At 39.9% G+C, this 14579-nt stretch overlaps 1 protein-coding gene across 1 annotated transcript in view; it reads right to left on the bottom strand.

Moving 5' to 3' along the window:
* Positions 1-14579, bottom strand: part of WNT7B (Wnt family member 7B) — a 99699-nt gene that overhangs the window by 15878 nt on the left and 69242 nt on the right. Inside the window, exon 3 of the mRNA XM_005439257.3 lies at positions 528-799. Within this exon, the coding sequence (XP_005439314.1) occupies positions 528-799 (272 nt within the window). The remainder of the gene's footprint in view (positions 1-527; positions 800-14579) is intronic.

The raw sequence follows: 14579 nt of genomic DNA, 5'->3' as shown, positions 1-14579 counted from the left end.
TAGACATTAAAATTTCTTCTTCCAAAGTGATTCTTTCGCAGCTGCTTGTAGCCCGCCGCTGAGAAATGGACAGTTGTGCATTTGCTATGAAATATTTCATTAGAGCTGTTGTCAAAGAAGTATTTTGGTTTGGAATGGAATAAATAGCTACAAATGCAATGCAGACACTCAGTCCTGTCCCATCATGGGCCCCAACATCTCTTGCTAGATTTTTGCGAAGGAGATGAAAAGCAAAAATTTATCGTTATGCCAAACAGCTCCACCAAAACCCTCTATGTTACCAGCGGGCCTGAAAAGAAGACAGGAAGCAGAAACGTTTAGGGGAGCAGCTACAATACATGGTCATCTCTGAATAAAAAGAAACACCAACAAAATATAAACATTAGATGCCATCAGGTAACTTGATGAGTGAGTGTGGGATAACAGCAGAGAGGGGTAAATTCTCGGGATGGCCTCCTGCCACCAAGCCAGCCTCCCCCCGTCCTCCAGTGCACACATTTCCCCATCCCTCATCCTTTCTGGAATACCTTTCTTCCAGCCTCATTGTTGTGCAAGTTCATCAGCCTCCGTGCATTCTTTTTGATTTCTCGGGCATCAACAAATCTCCGGGAGAACTCAATGCCGTATCTGATATCCGCAGAGCAGCCTCCCCACTTCCAGCCCTCCTCCTGGTTGTAGTAGCCCTGTTTCTCTCGGTCACAGCCACAATTGCTGAGGTTGCCCTGGCTGCAGGCGGCCGTGACAGCGTGTGCAACCCCGGCAGCAGTAATGGCATAGGTGAACGCAGCTTCCCTGCTTCCTGTGGAGAGAAGCCAAAAGCTGATGGGTTGGCAGAAAGGCAGCACTTACTAAAGAAAGTACACACATTTTCTACAGGAACGGTGTCAGGCAGCAATGTGAGGAGGGCATTAGTACTACGTGTGTATTTCTTATTCCTACAGAATTAGATATGTAATTAAAATGCTTGGCTCAACCAGGGCATATTACCCCAGGTAAGCACCAGCCATATGGTAGTCCCACCTAAACCCATTCACCAGGGGGCAATTTGGCAATGATTCTGGACAGTGGTGAGGTGAGGCAACTTGATTTGTTTTTACACTGTCTAGTCAGGTTTGCAAGCTGAACTTTATCTATTTCAGATGAATAATAAGCGAGTCACTGCCGGCAATGCTTACTGGAAAACGACAGTTACCTCTAACCGTTGGCACTGCATGGAAAAAGAAAAGCATTCAGACAACGTAAAAAATACCAGACCCTTTCAGACATGTGAGAGGACTACAACACAAATGAGGAAGATTACTAATCCACCTTTATAAATGCTCCAGCAGCTTCCGTTAGTGATGCTGAAAGTATTGCAAGAGAGGACTATAGAGACAAGAGCTGGGTAGGTTTTGTTTTATTTCTAGGTAAAGTAGAAGCTACCCCTTTCCCTAGCTGACTTCTCTGCGATATTAATTTTGCTGTAATGACCTTTTTCCACTCCCACTCTGACTCAGACCTCTGCATTACCTTGGCTATTGAGCATACAAGGGGTATGGAAGTGCTGTGGCAGCATTATTTCCTCTCCAAAACAAGTGAGATACTGTTATGGAAGTACAGCCTTGTTCAGAAAAAAGTCTGTTTAGAAAGTTCCTTTTTTTTTTTTCTGTGAAGCCACTGCTTGCCAAGGTTCCTCATTCCCAGTTCCATGTTACAGCTGTTGCTATTGACTATATGAAGAGAGGTAAATAATCCCCTTTCTTTACTGTACCCTGGTTGGCCGAGTTGCCTGTGGGGTGCACATAAGCAAGGAGATACAGGGGCAGAACAAAAGGGATGCTACAGCCCATTCCTGCTCTCACATGAGACCACACTGTCACTGACCTTCAGCAGGGCTGCATCACAGCCCTTGGCTTTTTGCTGTTCTGATCTATAACATTTCCCTACAAGTTCCCTTCTCAGCGCTATCATCGTTTTCCTCTGCATGTTTATCTGGTGATAAACAGGCAATCTTGTAATACTGCAGCCAAAGAATAACTGTAAAGAATTTGCAGAAAGTTGCTGAAATGCTTTAATGACCACACACAGAGCTTTAACATCGTTAACAGATTTGTAAAGGAAAAAAAAAGAATAAATTTTCCAGAGGAGAAAAAAACCAAAAAACCTTAGACGGTATTTTTAATCTTTTATTTTAGGATTCATATGTATCATAACTATTCTTGAATGACCAGTGCACACTATGGGGCTTTTTGTGTTTTATATTTCTTATTTTCACAGATAGCTTCCTGAAAGGTTACACCACTGCCGGATACGAGAAAGATCCTACAAGAAAAAATCATAAACTGGTTTTTGGCACCCTTTACTTGTTTCTCCAAAGCAATAAAAAAGAAACTTAAGGTAAGAGAAAAACAAAAGGGTGCTGTGTTCTTCAGGTACCAAGAAGGTTAAACTGACTTGTGTATTATTTGAGTACATCAAGCAATGGAAGCACTGACTTTGCTTTCAGACACAGGATTGTTTTGTTGGGGTGTACGATGTGTGTAGTCTGGTTCAGTGGTTCCCAAACCGTGGTCTGCAGAACACTGGTGGTCCAGGAGGCCACGGTAAAGGGTTCGCAGCTAATCCACAGAGCCATATTAAACACTGTTTTTAATAGTGTTTTCAATTAAAAGTTTGATGATAACGATGCCTGGTGGTCTGCAAGAAATTCTGAGGGTTGATAGCAATCCAAAAAAGTTTGGGAACCACTGTTTTAGTTCCTAGTGTGTTCTCTAAAAATGCATATCAATATTCATTCCTCTCTTCTTCACCCACCAGCTGAAGTCAAATCCGGGACCCGTGTTTTAAAATGTATCTTGTTGACTTTGTTCTTCTAAAAAAAAATTTATTCTTAACTATAAATTAAATGACTGGAAATACCAGATGTAATAGGAATTACATATATAGATAACTTTTTCTTTTCTTCAGGATGGGGGTAAATAAGAATGCATAATCAGACCCAGGAAAAATTTTTGTTCAGACACCTTTGAAACACATGTAGAAATGCTTATAAACAAGCAGAAACATATTCCTGTCAGGCAATATAGCAGCTGTGACCCACAGTTCAGTAGATTTACTCAGAGATTAACCAGAGAGGTTGCTTATGTTTTATGTTGAAGCTCAATACATGCCAAATGTATCCAGAGTAGAAGGCAAGCCATTTTATCACAGCCACTGTGTCTGTGACCTGTCTGTGAGTTTTCACATGGTGCTTTCCTCAGTCAGTTTTGTAAAACTGAAGAATATCCTGTCTTTACCTTTTTTTCACTCCCCCTCATCCCCGTTATACCCCTGATTACTTATTATCTTCAGGAAAAGAGGAAAACATCTTTTCTTCACCCACATGAGAGCTATAGCAGTGATGGAATTCTCTCAAGTAATGGAGTAATACCAAATGCAAACCATACTGACTCTCCGAAGAGATCACTCTTCTGTTTCAATGCAGCTCTAAAGTAAGAAGGGCTCAGAAATAAATCTGGTTTGAAAATCCTATTCCTTTTGCAAGATCTCCTGCTAAGAAATAAGAATTTTTTAGGTTTAGGTTTCTTTAAGTAGAGGATGTTCCAAAACTTGCCTTGAACTTTAGTGTAAGCATTACTTCAGCAGTTCTTTAAAGTCCTAGGATCAGTAGAGTCCATCAGAAAATGCTGATGGGGGGAGGGAGGGGAACCTCTGTGCTCAAATAATGTGTCTGCTGTACACAAAGCTTTCCATTAGCATGTCATCACTTGGAATCAGTTCTAAGCAAGTCTTTGTTGGGCAGCTAAAAATATTTAAGTAATGATTCCTGTGATACCTGAATGGAGAACAGTAATCTCATTTTATGGAATTTTTTGAGATTTCAAAAATATTTTTGTTCTGCAATGAAACAGAGACAAGTCTTTCCAGAAATGTTCATGACATTAAGAAATAATTATAAATAGCAGTAGATAGGGAATTCAACCCAACTCTGAAGCTAGTTTTTTTTCTTTTTCCAGTGAATATCCTGGTCATCTGGTTATTTGGTGCTGCATATGCTCAGTATCTGTGTCTCAGAAGTAAAAATCTTGTTTGACTTCTTCAAGTTTTCTGTCACATAGATCAGAATAATTCTGTCAAGTTTTTATTTTGGTGGAAAAGACACTGTTTTGGCTTTTATTGTGACCCTTGGATTCATCCATTTCTCTGTTAGAAATGCCTGCTTTGGGGTCAAAGAAGACAGATCTGATTTAATTCCCAAAACAGAATGAATATTTACATGAGTAACATGAACGTTACTCTGTCTGATGTAATAATTGTCTGATCTGATAACTGCCTCATCTAAAAACTCCAACAGGAGATGACTACCAGTACTAACTGAAATGAAGCCTTTTGTCTTTGGTGAAAGCGCTGAAGGTCACTTCTTGCAATCTGCCATGCCATGAGAGAAGACTTGTCTGTGGTCTGCTGGTCTGAGTTACTGCCATTTACTTGAGTTCATTTGCATTCTGACTGAGGGCTGTATTTTAAAAGCACTCCAGTACCCACCAATGCAGGCAGCTGCTGCTCAGCCAGACAGATATTGGATCATTGCTTCTTCACATGAGTGATTTCTGGCAGATAGGGTGAGAGGAGCCTATTTATCCATTGTTGGAGTTGCGGAGCAGCCTATACCCCTAATTTAGATGTCATCTCTGACTAAGTTTTAGACTGGTAACTGAGCAGTCTAAACTTAGTACAGTCTGATGTGGAAATTATTACAAGTTCCATAATTGCTGTAGTTTACTACAGTCAAACATGCATATATTCAGCAGCATATTTTTGGCATGTAACCACAATCAGCTGAGAGTCATATACACTAAATACATTTTTTGGTCATTCAGCTGTGAGTGCAGGATTAAAGATTTAACTGTTTCATAGTTATTAGCAAGGCATCTCTTTTTCTGAGGAGCTAGACGAGAATATTTTGCTATTCCACACATCATTCTGAAATGGCTTATGTCAGCAGCTAGATGAATAAGACTGCCACTGAATGTCAGCTATTAGAACTGTAAATTCACTTGTAATACAAAACTGTAGAATACATGCTATTTAGCCAGTAATTTGCTAAATCTTTCTATCAACAATGATAGAAAAAAAATACTACACGCTACTGTTAAACAAAATAAATTCCTCATGTATTTACACAAGACACCAGATTGATTATATGACACAATACAATATAGGTCAGTGGTAACAAGAAATGAACCATGGCAGAAGTTTGATTTTTCTGCCAAACCTATCCTTTTCAACAAGTCTTCTTTTGCAAGTGAAAGCTGAGGACACATTCAGTCATTTTTAATGGGTAAAAGACAATAGGCACAGCTAGATGAGTAAACTAAAATGCAAACAGCACCCTAAGTAGGGCTGGATGAAGACTTTTGCAGACAAGTTTAGTTCCTTTGTAATTCTGTATTTTATTCAACACACTATTTAGCAATTCTCAAGGAAAATAGTACAGGCTCTTCTGTTTGGGTTCAGTCCAAGGGCAATACAAGCCAGCGAGAGTTTTCTCACTGTCTGGAGCAGATCCTTTCTCTATTTGCATTTTCAGTGTAATTGGTTTTGGGATTCTTGGTTTATAATCTAAAAGCAGGGATTGGTTTAATTCCACTATCCCTCTAATTTACTATATCCACTGCTGCATATCAGCACTATAGACTACTGAAATCAGTTTGTCCAAGCAGAAAAAATCACCACAGAAAAACAGGGCTGGCAGGACCCTCAGAAGGGTTTCTAGTCTGACCCTTAACCCTATCATAGGCTAATAATGTCCTTCACAACAGCTTTTTATTTCTCCTGTTCTTAAATGTCTTCAGTAGTGGAGGTTCCACAGTCATTCCAGTGCCTCAGGATGCCTGCTGGTACATGTTTTACTAATTACTAATATTAACCTGAAACTGTCTTTCTGAACACAAAACCACCGCTGCTTTCTCCACAGATGCTAAGAACAAATTACTCCTTCCTTCTAGCAGCAGGAGCCTAGATGTGTTCCATCATCAGACCTCGCAGAGCATTTCCAAGAGCCCTGCTCTCCTGGCCGGCTGGCCTGGGCCTTGCAGTGTAGTGCCAGAGATGCGACAGCTGAGGTCTTGCCTGCTTGGGGTTAGAGCAGAAGGAGCACTTCACGTCTCACATGCTACATTCCTGTTTACTCATGCCAGCATGGTGTTTTCACAGCAGCAGGACACTTTTGACTCTTACTCAATTTGCAGTAGTCTTCTGTGCAGCTGCTCTCACACCAGATGTTTCACATCTTGCATTTGAGCAGCTGGTTATTCCCACGTACAGATCTTTGTATTTCTTTTTCTGATTTGCCTCTGCTTTATTTTCTTTTTTTCTTCTTTTCTGAACCATTTCTCCATGGTCATTTTCAATTTGACCCAAACTTCCTCCAACTTCCTTGCAGTCCTTCCCAGCCTGACATCCGTGGTCATGTCCAGCATGTAAATCAGTATTAGATCCAGCACAGATCACCAGAAAACCTAGTTATCACATCTTTCCATTTTGGTGACTACCCTCCAAGTTCAATTTCCAGATGGTATGTACCTGCTTGGTGTTTCCTTAGTTTTCTTATGAGAACATCACAGAAAGCAATGTCAAAACCTTCATTTAAGTCCAAGATATATAGTATAAACTGCTTCTTCTCTGCCTCTGAGGCCCTGGGTGGCAAAAGAAGGAAATTAGATTGGTTTAACACCATTTGTTCTTGACAGATACTTGTTGACTGTTACTCATCTCCATGTTCTCAGTTATGAGCTTACAAATGAGGTTTTGTTCCCATATTTTTTCATTTACTGAAGTTAAGCTGATTGGTCCTATAATTCCTTTCTATTTTTCTTTTAGACAAAGGCACTACATTTGTCTTTTCAATTCTTCTTAATTAAGAGTTCTCCACAAGTTTTCAGCGCTAATAGCTGTCAGGACTAACAGCTGTAAAATGGCTTCATTAAATGTTCCAAGGTAAGTGACAGCTAACTGGAAATCATTCAACCTGGACAAATGCTTACTTCTGTCTGGTGCCACGGTGGTATTCCTCTGTCAATTATATTAGTTCTATAACCACTCTGCTCACCATTGACCTTTCTAGCAAAGGCTGATGCAAGAAGCATTTGGCTTTCTTGACATTAACCTTGGTTTACACTCCCCCCAGGGGTCCACTCCACTGAGTAGTAGACCAGATTTTTTTCTTCATCTTCCACTCACTGATGAAGCACCAACTGAATGATTACTGTGTAGCCTGTCATCAAAAAAACAGATATAACTATCCATGCTCGTGAGGTTCCTCTTGTAGCACCAGTGCTCAGAAGTGCTTCTGAATGATGAGCCTGGTGCAGATTAAATATCTGTTACTCTAGTAGGACTTTCAGGTCAAATCTGATGGAGTCTTCTGATGGTCATGTTGGGTGATGTTCTCCTTACAATATTTATTTGTTTCCCATTTCCTCCCTAAAACCCTTATCTTCTACTACAGTCTAATTAAAATAGTCTTGTTTAATTTTGTTTCATCCAGATAGGTCTTTTTAGTCAGACTAGAGCCAGAGCAGGACTTGCACATGATTTCAGCATCTTCTTCCTAGACAGCTCATGTTGTCTAGTTCTGGTTTCATGTGGTTGGGACAGAGAACATTGCAGATTTCAAAGCTGAGAATGTGTAGTGCTATGACATAATGGTTTATTTACAGATTCTTCTCTATTTAGCATTTTTCATCTCTATACTCCCACTGTTTTTATGGTTGGAGGTGCCAAAATTTTGGCCATCAGTTTAGAATCACTCTGTCAACTGGATTGTTTTCTGTTGCTCATGTGGGTTTGTCAAATTTTCTTTTAGAATGGGCTGTATAGGAGCCAGATGTATTTCACACTTGCCGTTTTGCAGCTCCTTGCTGTCACTATTTATATACTTTTGGAAACATGTCTATTAAAAAGAGCTATTTACTATGCCTCTGCTTTTCACATTTTTTCAAGCATTTTTCTAATTTCTTGGTTATTTTCTAAAGGCTTGGTGGTACTTTCCACCATGATTTCTGTAAGGAGGCTTCCAACAAGTTACAGGGGAGGTTTATTTAATTTACCCCCAAAACATATTCAGCTAATTCCTGGCAACTGTAAACAATAGTCAGCATTTCTGTTCCAAAGTGAGCATAATTTTGTTGTGGTTTTGACTGTCTTTTGGCAGCATGTCCCTTAGTGAAGTTTTCTGGGACAGCTCCTGTGAGGTAAGTTAGCTGTGATCTTTGAAAGGGTGTTTAGAAGTGCCCAGAGAAATATGAAATTTTGGGGCTGTAAAACTGTATTTGTTGCAGCAAATATTTCTTACTAACTCAGCCCTAACAAACAATCTGTATCTCATTCTTACAGAAACTGGGGACATTGAGTTTTGATCCAAAAGCACCACTGCTTGTTTTTGTCAAAGCTTAATCAGAACATGGTGTTAAGCACACATTTAAAGAATGCACAAGAGCATGGCCTGAGAAATACGCAGTGCACAAAGCGTGAGGGGGTAGTTCCCAGATACACTGCACCATTGAGAAAAGCCTGTGCAGTGTCACAGCCGGCTGTGTTTTCACAATGCTACTGCTAATACTATCGAAGTACTATGTGGGAAGCAATAGCTGGAGCAGAGAAATTGTCTCCTGCCTGCGTTCTTTTCTGGACCTACTGACGTCCCATTGTGGGACTTAATGATTCCCTGCTGAATGTTTGGTGCTTTTTCTTTTCAATGATAACTAGTGGTTTGATATATCATAATATATGAAAGCTCAGATGGAGACATCTTGCAGCGTACTGGGGTTTTAAAAAGTTCTTTGCAAGCCTTGTCAGAAAGCATGGACTCCTGAAGGCATCTCAAAGAAACTGGGTCCTCAAGTATGCTGACATCCTTAAATTAAACGGGGCTGTGAGGAACCAGATGTTGTTATATACTCTGTTCTATTCTATTCCATGCTAATAATTCAACCACATCAATCTATTCACAGTCACAGTTCTTATCTGTAGGATTTGCCACTGCATTATGGTCTCTTTTATTAAGTGCATTTCACAGGGAGAAATAAAAACGGTATTTAAGAAAAAGGTAAGGGAATCTATAGATATATGGGCACATATTTTTCTTTTTTTTTTTTAGGTTTGCTCTTGATAGTGCTCTTGCTTGAGACCTGTTAAGTATGGTTTAAATATGACCTGTTAAAGGCTTCTGAGATACCTGTGTGGTGCTCAGCAAGGGAAATGTTGTCCACTCTGATTTAAGAAATAGAAAATATGCTTTATGCTTACTACATCATCAAAAGAAAACCCCGACAGAAAAGAAACCACCACTCTGAACCTGTCAGGGAAATGGAGGACAGTACTACCACATTTTTAAAGTAAATTTCTTTTCAAGTCAATTTTCTTGCTCAGTTTAGTAGGGTACAACAGCAGGGCATGTTGTTACCAAACCATTTTAGTCACTGAAATTTTCATGTGCAGGGATTTTATAGGCTTGAGCCTTTAGTGAGTGAATCAGTCCAGAATGGATGTTCTCCTTGGCTGTCAATAGCAGATATTTCCAACCTAAATCATTCTATGATTCTGTGCTTGTATTTGACTTTGCTACAGACCTAATTTCACAAATACTCTGTCATCCCTACTACTACCCTCATAAATATTAAGAAATCATCGCCTTGCAGAATCAGACTTTCTCAGTGGGCTTTCTACTGGTTCATTATTTTAATTAACTCATTTCAATCATTTCAGTAGCCTGACATACGAATATTGTGTTGCAGAACATCTCTTTAAAAATAAATCTGCACTGCCATTTGCATGAAGTCATCTTCTGCTGTATTATCTTGTGTCACTTCTAACCTAGATAACAAACCCCTGAGGGCAGTGATCATGTCTGTATTCTTTTGTAAATCACTGTGCACACCTGTGCTTTGCTGTAGAAACATGTTAAATAATAACACCTTTTAAAGGGTTCACTGAATTATGAGTAGTTGTAAGCACTAAGTTCCTATACCTGTGCATGCCAGAGTGCCTGTGGGTGGGTGTCTGTGTGTGCGAACGTCTGTGTATGTTGCAGATGAAATTTCATCTCTTGCTTCAGAATTTCTTGAGGCAGTTTAGTTAAATCATGAATGTTACCTCAATATATTGTGCAGAACCTATTAGTGGGCCAGTAGCACTTTGCTATAATTATTGAATTATAGATATACTAAGTGAAACCCAGCTGAAATTGGTGTTAGATGCAAATGTTTATGCAAGAGGTAGTCCTTGCCTTAAGAAGCTGCATCTTTTAGCTGAGGAGGACAGCAGAAGAGAGCTACTATTGCCTCTTTTTCACAAGAGCAGAAGGAGGTTAAGGCATTTATCCATACGGCAGAAGAACCTGTAAGAGAACAAGCTGTCCTCTTGTTGGATTCCCCTTGTGCAGAGGAATTTAACTGTAGGCTTCTCAGCTGACAACTGAAACACAAATTCAACCCCATTCTCTGGGAGGATGTCTCAGTGGGATAGGAGAGCTCCAAGAAAGAAGCAGCAGCTCCTGAAGCTGGGACTTCTCTGCTCTCCTGTTCCACATACTGTTCTTGGCATAGTACTGAACTGGTCATCTACTGCCAGAGCCATAAAGGGATTTGGACACAGCAATGCTCAGCATCACCATGCCTGCCAGAGAAGTACACTGCTAACATTCTGTACTCATACCTCCTCACATGCCATACCTGCACAGTATGAGATCCACATCCTTCCTTTACTTTTCACTTGAAAAAAGTAACTAATTTAAGTGTCTTCGTGGAGTTTTGGTGAGGTTGCATTTGCTTCTGTCCCTGTTTGGAGTTGATGATGTTTCTTGACTACTAGTAAGATGTGCAACTTTAAGCAGGATCTTAAAAGCTGGCTTCTTCTATTTGTCAGCATACTTTTTTCTCATACTCACTTCTTATGTTAGCCAACACCATTGTTTGATATATATATGTGTGTGTATTAATCTAGAAACACACACAAAGCAATAGCAGTAGCAAACAAGCCTAGACCAAGATGTTTCGTAGGTATGAGGTACTGTTTTCAAATTAGATGCCAATGTTTACAGTATACAAAATTAATTGAATCTATAGGACAAGAGCTAGGCACCTAAAATTAAATCTGCGAAGGGGTGTTGGCTCTAAAGTTTGTCTTTTAGATGTTCTTCCACCTAGTATTTTGCATGTGGCCTGGATAGGAATCCAGCCTTACCAATCACTGAGAGAGTTAAACACCAAAAAATCAAGACTTCCAGAAGCTATCAAACTGCATGGGGAAGCCCCAAAGCTGGGAGCAGAAAATGCGAAGAAAGAGAGAGAATCTAAAGTTATCCCATCGGAGAGTAAAGCCAGATCTCCCTGCACAGTGAGCTTTTCCAGCTATGTTGGCAGCAGTCATCTAAGTGTAATTACTGAGGGTATATGGTGGTTTTAGCAAAGGAGATCCCACCCTTGAAATATTCCACTATCAATCCATTATCCTGTTTTATATTCTGAATGGAGAAAAAAGATTTCATTACATTAAAAGCCAGAACTTGTCTTTGTTGGTTTCACTGATTAGGATAAAAATATTCTACTGATAACTTCTACTAGTGTATTTTTCTAGGTTTTTTCAGCATATCATTTAACTTGATTCTATCAAGTACAGAATTAGGATGATTTTATATAAAGTACTAATTCTACTTAGTCATGATGTTTTTAAAATAAGGCTTATGAAGAGTAGCAGTATCTTTTTTTAAAGTGAATCACATACACTAAGCATCTACTTGGTCTGGCCAGGATCTGATAAATCTTTATTTAAATTGTTTGTCAGATTTCCAATCTAAATCCAGAGAAATATTATAAAATAGCATAACTATCCATCATTTTGTAGCTTTCACTGCAACAGCAACACAAGAAGAGCATTATGTCAAATGACCATGAAATAATGCCATCTAGAAATACCTTGATCTACATACCCTTTTGTGGCAATAGCAATGAGTATGGAGGAAGTACTGCCCAGCCTCAGAAGTAGTGACAGCCAGGCTGGGGGCCCTGAAAAGCAATTTGTGTAAATAGTGTACCAGAATGTTGCCTTTTTTCTGTAAAATTCTGCACAGGAGTGTAGCAGAGAGGTTCTCGTTGCATTTTCTAGGAATTGCTGTTAGATTGTCTCCTGGAGGATAATTCTGCATATTGTTCATTGAGGTTGTCCTACAAATCTGTTTCTTACATAAATTCCTGGCATGGTTTCTGATGCCTGGCAGGACAACTTAGAGGACCAATTCAAGATGTCAAATTTTGCAAGTAAATCTATAACGTGAGCACTATGGCTGGTGACTCACCACTCATCCTTTAGGTGTGGGGGCTTTAACGTGTTTCTCTGGTGCATTCTTGGCAAGGTAGGGTTTCACAGTTGAGACGCAGTGAGTCTTGATCTGGTAGTTTAGGATGTTACCACTCCCTTGATATCTCCCATGGTAGCAGAAGAACTGTGCCTCGTTGGCTTTAGCTTATAGTCCAGCCCAAACCAGCCCCTCCCTGGTGGTTGCAGCAGAGAGGCTGGGTTTGCAGGTCATCAGTATGAGCCTGTGTTCTGCTCTGCTAATTCTGCTGCAGAGATCACATCTTCTAGGCATAGGACAAACAACTGGGCAGTAACCCTTTAAGTCACTGGCATCCCCTGTCAGAGCTCAGGTTTTGTGGAAAGCAAATTAGAAAGATCTGGTGAAAAGGCTGGGTTTAAAGCTGCTTTCAAATTTGCTTAAATATTTTCCAAATGCTCTTACACTGCTTGTGTGGCTGCATTCACATTTCTGATACATTTGACTTCCCTGACAATCTTTCTGGGAGGAGACCTAGGTTCAAGTAACGATGTCTACGCTTCTTGGTGTTTAAAGGGTTTCGCCTGGTAGTCAAGTTTGTAACCCCAGTGAACAAGACATGGCACAAATCACACATATGAAAGAGATTTAAGAGTAAAGAGCTCAGACGGTTTTGGATAAATACACAAAGTTTAGATTCTGGTCCAAACCTCTCTGGTTTGCAAAATGAGTCTGGAAGCATCACAAGAGCAAAGTCTTTTTTTTTTTTTTTTCAGCTCTGGAGTTTCTGGTCCTGACAGGAGTTGGAAAGCGACAAGATTCACATAAACAAGGAAGAATTATATGAATCTTCTCAGGACTCATGAAAGATACTGAATCAATGTTTAATCTGAACCTGTCCAGATAACCCTACCAGTCATGTTATCTTACCCAGTAGACTAGTGCCTGTTATTTGTTATTTGTCTTGTGTTAAGCTTGTGTTTTGCCAGGTGCTGAGCAAGCTCACCCTAAAATGCTGATCCATACCTGCAAGAACTTGACAAATGAGTAGATGCCGGCCCTGTGAGTTAGCTGTCCCTTCAGCTGAAAAAAATAAACGTTATAAGGATAAAAAGATCAATTTTCTAGCCCACAAGGAGCTTCTTCCATTGTTTTTAAATGCAATAGGCTAGAACCGAAGGATGAGTTTTAAACAAAGATCAGAAGCAAAATCAGTAGGTTTTGTAGGTACTCCAGCTTCAGACCAGGCTTTGTGACCAGGCAAGGAGGGACAAGTCCCTTTCTGCAGTATAAATACAAGAGTATTGAACCAGATAGATTGGTATTAATACCAGTCTTTGAGATGCTGATTACATAAAAGTACTTTTTAAAAAATGCTAGCAAATGTCCCTACTGCAAATCCACCACTAAAACAAGATATGGGTCTCATTAAATAATCTTTTTAGCCCCCCGCTTTGCAGCAGCCTGTTCCCACATCTGAACTTTGAAGCTGACCCCATCTTTGTGATGGGCCAAACCAAAAGCCAGATCTGAACACCACTGAACTCTGGGAAAGTTCAAATCTATCGTTTGTGGTTCAGGTTGAGCTCTAATTAAAACAGACCAGTTAGAAAGGCAAATGTCTTAAAACCAAAACAAAACAAATGTTTCACGTGAAAAGTCTTGGATTAGGCTATATGGTACCAAGTAGTGTTTTTGTCTATCACATGATGTCATGTTCCTCTGGCTATCAACGAACTGACAGCACGCACATGCTGCTGTAGGAGATATTCCATGCAGACACTTTGAACTTAACTTTGAGCAGGACACAGTATTCACAGAAATACTTTGTGCTGTGCAAAAACCCATCAGCAATCTTACTGCCACTAAGATTTGAGGGTAGTCTGCCACCTTTCAAACTTTCCGTGCCCATCCCTAGGAGCACAATAGTCCAAGGTCTTTTAAAAATCAGTGTCTTGCCTTCTTTGAGCGAAGCTTATGCCTCATTATGTCAGCAGTATGTGGAATATTGCCACTAATCCCTGAAAACAAACAAGAAAGCAGTGCTGAAGAAATGTTGGTTGTGTAAGAGGGCAGGGAAATCCCAGTTAACTCTCCTGCTATGGGCTTCTGTTTATACTGTAGTTAATACTACAGTGTCTGTAATAAAGCAACATGGTTGATCAATGGACGAAGGCAAAGCAAACAAAAAGCAAGGGAACTTGGTTTCACATTATTGAACTGCTGAAGTAAAAGAAAACGGGAGACAGCAAGGAGAAAAAGAAAG

This window comes from Falco cherrug, chromosome 5, assembly GCF_023634085.1.
Source record: "Falco cherrug isolate bFalChe1 chromosome 5, bFalChe1.pri, whole genome shotgun sequence".
In the NCBI taxonomy this organism is placed as follows: domain Eukaryota; kingdom Metazoa; phylum Chordata; class Aves; order Falconiformes; family Falconidae; genus Falco; species Falco cherrug.
Note: the sequence above shows the minus strand (reverse complement) of the source record. Positions and strands in the feature narration are given on the sequence as shown.